Here is an 11,434-nt window from a genome sequence, read left to right on the forward strand (position 1 = left end):
CACTTACACTACTGCTTGCGAGACGTGGAACACTGAGAAGCGCAGGTCTGCAACATGCCATGATAAAACAGCAGAATCATAGCAAGTGATTTAAATGGCAGAGAGGTAGCGTGCACGTAAGCCCAGCGGCGACTGTGGACAGGCGTAGCCATCGTGCAGAGTATGGAAACGTGCAATAAAGTGCCGCTATGCCTCACCAACATCACAGGGTGGGCTATGGGGATGTTGACTGCGTTTCAACGGGGCATAATGATAGTTCTCCAGGTGGTGGGTCTCTCATTCTGTCACTTTGCGGCACGTACAAGGGCATGGTGCTTGAACAGTGAGATGTATGTGGAATCAGTGGAGAGAAGAGGACCATACACAGCGCCGTCAGAGTCCTGGACGACATGCAATGATAGACGAAAACACTACGCCACTGCCCACCGCGGCGCTGGATGGCACCTGGTGGCGTTGAGGTCACGTGACGTGGTAACAACAGTATGTAAGCGGGTCAGACACGGAAGGTGGATATCTCTAATGGAGATATGGGCTGCAAACGTAGAAATCCACTGAGATAAGCTGCTTTGACAAGGGCAGATTATTGTTATGCAGGGCCTGTGAACATGTATCTCGAAAACGGCGAAGCTGATCGAACGTTCACGTGCTACTGTCGTTAGTATTTACGCAAAGATACAGAAGAACAGAGAAACTACCACTATATGCGAAATGGCCAGACGCCCACGACTCCTCACAGATTGTGCGGTTCAGAGACTTGTCTGCTCTATAAAATACAGGGTGTTTCAAAAATGACCGGTACATTTGAAACGGCAATAAAAACGGCAACGATAGAAATACACCGTCTGTTGCAATATGCTTGGAACAACAGTACATTTTCAGGCGGACAAACTTTCGAAATTACAGTAGTTTACAATTTTCAACAACAGATGGCGCTGCAAGTGATGTGAAAGATATAGAAGACAACGCAGTCTGTGGGTGCGCCATTCTGTACGTCGTCTTTCTGCTGTTAGCGTGTGCTGTTCACAACGTGCAAGTGTGCTGTGGACAACATGGTTTATTCCTTAGAACAGAGGATTTTTCTGATGTTGGAATTCCACCGCCTAGAACACAGTGTTGTTGCAACAAGACGAAGTTTTCAACGGAGGTTTAATGTAACCAAAGGACCGAAAAGCGATACAATAAAGGATCTGTTTGAAAAATTTCAACGGACTGGGAACGTGACAGATGAACGTGCTGGAAAGGTAGGGCAACCGCATACGGCAACCACAGAAGGCAACGCGCAGCTAGTGCAGCAGGTGATCCAACAGCGGCCTCAGGTTTCCGTTCGCCGTGTTGCAGCTGCGGTCCAAATGACGCCAACGTCCACGTATCGTCTCATGCGCCAGAGTTTACACCTCTATCCATACAAAATTCAAACGCGGCAACCCCTCAGCGCCGCTACCATTGCTGCATGAGAGACATTCGCTAACGATATAGTGCACAGGATTGATGACGGCGATATGCATGTGGGCAGCATTTGGTTTCCTGACGAAGCTTATTTTTACCTGGACGGCTTCGTCAATAAACAGAACTGGCGCATATAGGAAACCGAAAAGCCCCATGTTGCAGTCCTGTCGTCCCTGCATCCTCAAAAAGTACTTGTCTGGGCCGCCATTTCTTCCAAAGGCATCACTGGCACATTTTTCAGATCCGAAACGATTACTGCATCACGCTATCTGGACATTCTTCGTGAATTTGTGGCGGTACAAACTGCCTTAGACGACACTGCGAACATCTCGTGGTTTATGCAAGATGGTGCCCGGCCACATCGCACGGCCGACGTCTTTAATTTCCTGAATGAATATTCCGATGATCATGTGATTGCTTTGGGCTATCCGAAACATACAGGAGGCGGCGTGGATTGGCCTCCCTATTCGCCAGACATGAACCCCTGTGACTTCTTTCTGTGGGGACACTTGAAAGACCAGGTGTATCGCCAGAATCCAGAAACAATTGAACAGCTGAAACAGTACATCTCATCTGCATGTGAAGCCATTCCGCCAGACACGTTGCAAAGGTTTCAGGTAATTTCATTCAGAGACTACGCCATATGATTGCTACGCATGGTGGATATGTGGAAAATATCGTACTATAGAGTTTCCCAGACCGCAGCGCCATCTGTTGTTGACAATTGTAACTACTGTAATTTCGAAAGTTTGTCTGATTGAAAATGTACTGATATCCCAAGCATATTGCAACAAACGGTGTATTTCTATCGCTGCTCGTTTAGTTTGTATTGCCGTTTCAAATATACCGGTCATTTTTGAAACACCCTGTAAGATACATGGTGATCTGTGGCTTGTCTGCTGTAGCATAGACACCATTTCTGTCCATACACCCACATGAACGTTTTTGCCTCATATCCCCTTGGGAATCATTTTCTGCAGACTTTCACCATTAAACAAAATCACCCTGAATAACGTACCCTACAGTTTGCAAAAAGTGGAAGACTCGGAACAATTACTGTTAGTTATACAAGACACACACAACTTTATTCCTGAAACCAACGCAGTCTTATTAAAACAACAAAGACCAATTCACGGTCCAAATAACTTCTCCAGAATAAAATGATAATTAAATGGACACCCTAGCTGCAAACAGGCGTTGATGTACTTCATTAGGGACATGTTGAAAATGTATCCACCGACCGAGACTCGAACCCGGGATCTCCTGCTTACATGGCAGACGCTCTACCCATCTGAGCCACCGAGGGCACGCAGGATAGCGCGACTGCAGGGACTTATCCCTTGTACGCTCCCCGTGAGACCCACATTCCCAACATGTCCACACCACTACATTCGTGTGCGCCTAAGAGATGTTTGCCCATCAGATGGATAGAGCGTCTGCCATGTAAGCAGGAGTTCCCGGGTTCGAGTCCCCGTCTGGGCACACATTTTAAACAGGTCCCTAATGAAGTACATCAACTCCTGTTTGCAGCTAGGGTGTCCATTTAATTATCGTTTCATTTCTAGCAAAGCTGCATGGTCATCTACGGTGTTCTTTCGGGAGCAGATACTATCGTCATGTATAGTTCTCCAGAATAAGCTTAAATGATTACTTTTAAAACACCAGGATTTAGAGTAACGGCTGAAGGCTTTACTTAAGTAAAATTACAATATCTTCCGGCTAATGGCTATATAAGGGAAACTTTAAGTTAATTCTTCGGTTGAAAGACCAATAAAAAAATTTCTTTACATTATAAAAGAGAGACTTTAAGAATAAGCCTTTACACAGTGCAATAGAAAAACATCTCACCTAATTTGTCTTCTGAAGGCCCAAACAATTACTCAAGAATAATTAAAGACAACCTGAAGATAAACAATTGCAGAACACGGCTGAAGGCCGCTTCAAGAATTCAAAATAATTAAAGAGAAACCTTACAGACAAGGGTTTACATACTAAAGCCTCAGATTCTGAAACAAACGCGGCTGAAGGCCTAAATACAGAGCAACAAGAATTGTAAATGAAACACGGTTGAAGGCCTAATCTTAAAGTTGTTATGAAGTTCGGATGAAGGCCATACATTAAACATGAAACAGACATGTGATTCTTGAGTTTCTCCCGGCGTATTAAATATCCACGGGTGTACTGCCGGTCTATATTGTCGAACGGGCACAATATTTCGGCGATCAAACATGTCGCCATCATCAGGTGAACTGACGGACTGAGCTCCTGTGAACGCGCCGGCACGGAGATCCGTACGCTATGGCTGCTCAGGGGGAAACAGACACGAAACGGCATTATTAATACACGGCTGAAGGCCTGGCACAGTACCTGCGACCAAATAAAATGACAATCACAAACAACAAGCAGTGGTGCTCGGAAGTGTTCCAAGCGTCGGCCTTGGGAGGAAACTGGAACCACAGTTTAGGTGAGACAGACAGCCAAGCGTAGCACTAAAAGATCGGGCTGCAGCATGACCTACGGACGGCTGACGAACCAACCAACCGCCTTATCAATTCCCTTCCACCCGACCAACAGCACGACAACCAAACGTACCAGCGAAGACGAGGATCGCAGCAGGATTATGTCTTAATAATTGGCGTATAAAGACAGCCAATGCAGAATAAACACTCAAAGAGAAGAGGAGAACAACATCAAGCTGTTAAACTACACGATGTGCCGGACTGCATCAACACGGCGAGGAAACCACACTGCCGCAAAACAGCGGTAACGACCAGGGCAGGTAACCGGAACGTTAACGGCCACTAGGCAGAAGATACCACTGATGCACTTCACTAATAAATAATAATCACTTCAAAGGTTAAACACCATACAGGGAGGCGGCTGCAAAATTTTTCCGACTCAAAACACCATCATGTTGCTGTTTGCGGGGACAGCCCAGGATGCAACAACCAGCAGTTAACGATGAGATGTCACAATGGTTGAGCTTTCGTGACAGGTTGACTGATTACTCAACTCCAGTACGCAGGTGCGGTGGGCGACGAACTCAGCAGCTCTCGCAGCCAGTGCCACACAACTCCGACCGCGTGTGCACGCAGCCAACTGCCACACACATCATGACATGGAAATATACCCTCAGTCGCAAAAGTATTCGGACAGTGGGAAGTTTCACAATGAGCACCCGAGAAGCACTGACTATGAAACCCAAACATATTTATTAGAAACATATATTCGTAACAACATTAATTACAAAAGAATTATTGTATTATTTCGTTTCCAAAAAAATAACAGAAAAATTAACAACAAAAATGAAACATCCTGCACACCCTGCTGCTACAAATGTATTCGGACACTGTCCAATAAATGTTCATAAGTTGTACGACGAATATGTCAATACCTTGTGGGTCCACCTTTTATTTTCAATACTTCCTCCAATCTACTGGGCATACTTTCCACGAGTTTTTTCGTGAAATCTGGGCCTATATTTGCCCATTCTTGGCGCAGTTTCTCTTTCGAGGTCTCCTTCGTATAGATGTTGTCCGCGCGGAGGGTCCGTTTCAATTTATCCCACAAGTGTTCGATTGGGTTAAGGTCTGGTGATCGGGGAGGGGGGGGGGGGGGGGTGCAACACCTTCGGGCAACTGAAGAGCAACCACATTTGTACAATATGCGCGGTATGCTTGGGATCATTATCCTAATAAAAATGAAAGTTGTTCGCAATACTTAGATGTCGTGCACTCTGCTTCAAATGTCCTTGCAGGATATTCAGATACGCTTCCTTGTTCATCGTATCATCAATGAACACTAAATCACCCACACCACTGCCGGACATGCATCCCCGCACCATGATGCTCCCACCTCCAAACTTTACTGTTGGTTTGAGGTTCCTGGGATTCAGCTCTTCATTGATCTTTCGCCACACGTTTGGCTTTCCGTCGCTTTGCCATAATGTAAATTTACATTCGTCGCAAAATATCACCCGATTCCACCAAGCCTGATCGTATTCGGCTTATTCCCTCGAAAACTGCGTACGTTTCTTCTGGTTCACTGCATTTATGAATGGCTTTCGCCGTGCCACTCGACCATGGTACTGCGATCGTGGTAGTACTCTCAGCACGGTTTCGGGATGAACTTTTATACCAAGGTCTCCCCCCACCTCACTTGCAATTCATGCGGCAGATATTTTCGTATTCTGTTGTACCCTTAGCACAATCACACGTTCATCTCTCTGAAAATGTGCATGGCCGTCCTGTACTGCAACGGAATTCTAATAGGTCTTCTTTCTCGAACCGTTTAATGGTGTCGTGAACTGTACTTTTCTTCATGTTCACTATTGCCTCAATTTCCCTGCAGGTTTTCCCCTTCGCGTGTTGATAAACGACAAGTTGCCTTTGGTCGAACGTAGAACACTTCCCTCTGCGTCCCATCGTCGACCTGCATAGGCTCGCGATACGTGTTTACTAATCATCGCTATCGTCTCGCGGAAATGTCGGACACACTGCAGTCGCTTCACCCTCTGTGCGTCTCGGAATAAACTATTCTCTCACGTTGTCCGCCTTTGTCCGAATACTTTTGTTGCACCTTCCCATGCCGTTTTCAGGAAATATTACGTAACAGACACATGTCCAATAACAATTCTTCCTATTTGACGCGTGTTTCACGTTGCGACATCGTACCCAGAGTCCCAAATACATCACAAAGTGCAATTTCTGTATTTGTTTATGCGGCAAACTGCAAAATTATACACCGTTACGTGCTGTCCGAATACTTTTGCGACTGAGTGTAACTGCCACACAAAGGAAGTTATAGCAGTACCAGTATTGATAAACGCTGCTGCTGCCACTGACGGAGGCAAGTGAGCAACTCGTTCAGATAGTAACTGAGGGAGGGAAAAGACGCCATTCGATGGTGACAAGTTGCCCAAAAAGAAAAACGGCATCAACGCTCTCCGACCACGACTCTATGCCGTGATACGAGGATGTGCAGATCAGCGGAATTACAATAAATGATTCACATGGCAGAGAGGTGGCGTGCACGTGGGCCCAACAATGACATCTTTTTTGTGACTAGACAGGCCAGCGTTACATCTACATCTACATCCATACTCCGCAAGCCTCCTGACGGTGTGTGGCGGAGGGTACCCTGAGTACCTATATCGGTTCTCCCTTCTATTCCAGTCTCGTATTGTTCGTGGAAAGAAGGATTGTCGGTATGCTTCTGGGTGGGCTCTAATCTCTCTGATTTTATCCTCATGGTCTCTTCGCGAGATATACGGTGAACGTATGTTCTCGAAACTTCAACAAAAGCCCGTACCGAGCTACTTAGCGTCTCTCCTGCAGAGTGTTCCACTGGAATTTATTTATCATCTCCGTAACGCTTTCGCGATTACTAAATGATCCTGTAACGAAGCTCGCTGCTCTCCGTTGGACCTTCTCTATCTCTTCTATCAACCCTATCTGGTACGGATCCCACACTGCTCAGCAGTATTTAAGCAGTGGGCGAACAAGCGTACTGTGACCTTCTTCCTTTGTTTTCGGATTGCATTTCCTTTCTTCCAGTGAATCTCAGTCTGGCATCTGCTTAACCGACGATCAACTTTATATGATCATTCCATTTTAAATCACTCCTAATGAGTACTCCCAGATAATTTATGGAATTAACTGCTTCCAGTTGCTGACCTGCTATTTCGTAGCTAAATGATAAGGGATCTATCTTTCTATGCATTCGAAGCACATTGAAATTGAATTGCCATTCCCTGCACCATGCGCAATTCGCTGCAGATCCTCCTGCATTTCAGTACAATTTTCCATTGTTACAACCTCTCGATACACCACAGTATCATCTGCAAGAAGCCTCAGTGAACTTCCGATGTCATCCACAAGGTCATTTATGTATATTATGAATAGCAACGGTCGTACGACACACCTGAAATCACTCTTACTTCGGAAGACTTCTCTCCATTGAGAATGACATGCTGCGTTCTGTTATCTAGGAACTCTTCAATCACATAATTGGTCTGATAGCCCTTATGCTCTTACTTTGTTCATTAAACGACTGTGGGGAACTGTATCGCAACGCAACGCTCAGTCGGTGCAGAGTCGTCAGACGAAGTGGAAACGTGAAACGAAGTGCCACTACACCTTGGCGACAAAACAGGGAGTAACATCCACATGTCAGTGTGTCCGAATGGGGCAGAATGACTGGTCCCAAAGTGGTGTGTCTACCGTTCCTCGACATTTCGGCTCGTACGGGGCACCCTGCTTGAACAATGAGGCGGGTGTGGTACCAATGGCAGCAAGAGGGCCGTACACATCACCCAGAGGGTACTGGACGATACAGTGTGATCACAGCGGGAGACGACCGCCATCTTGTCCATTTAGTCGTATTGGACAGCACAGCTTCGTCCACAGTTTTGGTGCAACGATGGAGAACTGCAGCTCCGTCTTCTGTATGCTGGACTGGTGGCACACATGCCATTGTGGCGGTTTCCATTCACCAGAACCCATGATCGCTGCAGGTGGCACTGGACACATGAAAGCCGACTCTGGCGTGCTGGGTAGACAAATGTATCATTTTCGTACGAGTTCTGCTTCAAATTGTCCTACAGTGATAGCCACATATGCCTCCCACGCCACTGTGGTGAACACATGACGACAGACTGTATGATCGAGCAGAACAGAGGAGAAAGTGTGGCGCCATTGCCTATAACGTGATATCGCCTCCTACGTTTCGATGATGATGATGATGATGTTTGGTTTGTGGGGCGCTGAAATGCGCGTTTATCAGCGCCCATATAAATTCCCAACCTTTGCTCAGTCCAGTCTCCCCACTTTTCAGGAATGATGATGAAACGATGAGGACAATATGAACACCCAGTCATCTTGAGGCACGTGAAAATCCCTCACCCCACTGTGAATCGAACCGGGAACCCCACGCTCGGGAAGAGAGAACGCGACTGGGAAACCACGAGCTGTGGACCCTATGTCTCGAGGGCAAGCTACCACTACATCAGTTAGGCCTTACAGCCCACGCCAGTGCACCTCCTGCAGGCTGTTTCAAATGTCACATTACAGCACGACAACGCCCGACCGCATTTGGCGAGGAATGTGCATGCCTTCGTTGAACATTATTGGTTACCACCGCTCCCCTAGCGTGCCTGTTAGCCTGCCATGCCGCTCTCTGAACATTTCTGGGGCCTGGTCGGCCGCCAACTTTCTCGTTGAGCTCCTCCTGCAGTCACAGTTGATTCTTTGTGGGTGCACGTGAAAGCTGCGTGACAGAGTAATCCCCAGCTGTGTATTCACGCCCTCTTTTATTCCACGCCACGAGCTCTGGGGGCTCTGATTGTGGCAAACTGTGGCACTACTTTGTGCCGTATTCCCACAGTGACAGTATACGTACACGTCTGTCATGCTAATCATATGTGTAGTGTTATCTCACTAATCGGTGGAATAAATTTCATTCTGATCACATTTCTCGATCCTGTTGTTTCATTTTTTGCAAATATTTATATATTTTTCTTTAGAGAGAAATTCTGAAACAATTGAAGCACCTCATGAGAAGCACACCAGAAAACAGCCAATCAGATGTCAAGTTTCACCATAAATTTGATATTTTAAATAATACTAGAATATATGTATTACCCTAACAAAATATGTTTGCACATTTGCACTTCTCTAATCAGAAGCTAGCATTTGACATATGTAACAACAACATGCTGTTAAATTTTCATTTCAGAAATTTATAGTTATTTTTGTTTCTTACTTTTTAGTCCCTCTGACCTGAAGTAAACCATGTTAAATCAGTATACACACATCAAAAAAAGTTTTGCATCACCTCGCTTGCCAGAACTCCTGAAGATAGGCGTTGGCTGTGGATATTGTATCACAGGCACAGTCCCTTTGACAAAACAACCTTGCATGAGCAGCGCCTATTAGACGGAGGGGGTCCGAGAACCGATCAGTTCCAGTCATTTCACCATGAAGGGGTACACGGTTCGTGTTGTCTGCAGTCGAACCATGCATAGACGGTCAATACCCAGGTTCGATCGCTTCCGCATTGTTACTTTGTGCCAGGAACGGCTCTCTACAAGAGAAGTGTCCAGGAGTCTCGAAGTGAACCAAATCGATGTTGTTCGGACATGCAGGAGATACAGAGAGACAGGAACTGTCGATGACATGCCTCGCTCAGGCCGTCCAAGGGCTGCTACTGCAGTGGATGACCACTACCTACGAATTATAGCTCGGAGGAATGCTGGCAACAACGCTACCATGTTGAGTAACGCTTTTTGTGCAGCCACAGGACGTCATGTTACCACTCAAACTGTGCGGAATAGGCTCCACGATGCACAACTCCACTCCCGACGTCCATGGCGAGATCCATCTTGGCAACCATGACACCATGCAGTGCGATACAGATGGGCCCAACAATATGTCGAATGGGCCACTCCAGATTGGCATAATGTTCTCTTCACCGATGCGTGCCGCACATGCCCTCAACCAGACAATCGTTCGAGACGTGTTTGGAGGCAACCTGGTCAGGCTGAACGCCTTAGACACACGATCCAGCGAGTGCAGCAAGGCGGAGATTCCCTGCTGTTTTGGTGTGGCATTATGTGGGGTCAATGTACGCCGCTGGTGGTCATGGAAGGCGCTGTAACAGCTGTACGATACGTGAATTCCATCCTCCGACCGATAGTGCAACCATATCGGCAGCATATTCGTCTTCAAGGACGACAATTCGCGTCCCCATAGTGCACATCTTGTGAAAGACTTCCTTCAGGAAAACGACATCGCTCGACTAGAGTGGCCAGCTTGTTCTCCAGACATGAACCCCATAGGACATGCCTGGGATAGTTTGAAAATAGCAGTTTATGAACGACGTGACCGACCGACCACTTTGAGGGATCTAAGCCGAATCACCGTTGAGGTATGGGACAATCTGGACCAACAGTGCCTTGATGAACTTGTGGATAATATGCCACGACGAATACAGGAATGTATGAATGCAAGAGGACGTGCTGCTAATTATTAGAAGTACTGGTGTCTACAGCAAAGTGGACCATTAACTCTGAAGGTCTCGCTGTATGGTGGTACAACGTGGAATGTGTACTTTTCATGAGCAATAAAAAGGGTGGAATGGATTTTTATGTTGATCTCTATCCCAATTTTCTGCACAGCTTCCGGAACTCTCGGAACGAAGGTAATGTAAAAGTTTTTTTGAGGTGTATATAATAAACGTGACTTGCATGTGAACAGTATTTTCAGTCTTTGACGGACTCCGATTTTTATTTGCATGCACTGCATATAGCTGAAATAGTATGAACCGGTCGTACTATACACATTAACATTTATTGAAAGACGATATTGCGTTCACCTCTGAAGAAGAGAAAAATGTCTTTTTCTTAACGTATCAAATTTTTTTTCGTAATTTTTAGCAATCCAGTCACATAACAAAAATGGAATGAGTAAAGGAGCTCTTTCCCAGTTACTTAACTCCCATTCCCCCATTCACCCACGCCTCCCGCTCCCTTCTAAATGATATCGGAAACTAACCACGTATATTATTTCGAACGTAAAATTTTGTCCCAGTGACCTTCATGAAAATTCCGATTTAGAACCGTTGGTCAGCAAGTCTGTTCGATTCTTATGCGCCCAGATTTACTGACATTAAATGGTTCAATCTGTTACTTTCTACCTAATGAATTGGTGTTTCGAATTCTTGACTTACCTATATGATTCTTGGAGTGCATAATTGCTACTTGATTATCACACCACATCGGTGTTCACTGTCTCCGGTTTTGTTTGACCTTTTTTACGGTGTAGTCCCAGGACTGCTTCCTCTTTCATCACGATATCTGTTGTACTCTTCCTGACGTACATCATTCGATGTCATAAGTCTAGTGATTTTGTGTTAAATTCATTATTTCTCAATACGTTTATTGGTTTGACGTCTGCACTTGTGTTCCTATTTACGTAATATAAAATAGTTT

At 45.8% G+C, this 11,434-nt stretch overlaps 1 protein-coding gene across 1 annotated transcript in view; it reads right to left on the reverse strand.

Annotated features, from left to right (window-relative positions):
- Positions 1 to 11,194, reverse strand: part of LOC126291533 (brachyurin-like) — an 81,246-nt gene extending 70,052 nt beyond the window's left edge. The window contains exon 1 of the mRNA XM_049985034.1: positions 11,173 to 11,194. Coding sequence (XP_049840991.1) covers positions 11,173 to 11,194 — 22 coding nt within the window. The remainder of the gene's footprint in view (positions 1 to 11,172) is intronic.
- Between the last annotated feature and the right edge of the window lie 240 nt (positions 11,195 to 11,434).

The sequence above is a fragment of the Schistocerca gregaria genome, chromosome 9 (assembly GCF_023897955.1).
Source record: "Schistocerca gregaria isolate iqSchGreg1 chromosome 9, iqSchGreg1.2, whole genome shotgun sequence".
Lineage (NCBI taxonomy): Eukaryota > Metazoa > Arthropoda > Insecta > Orthoptera > Acrididae > Schistocerca > Schistocerca gregaria.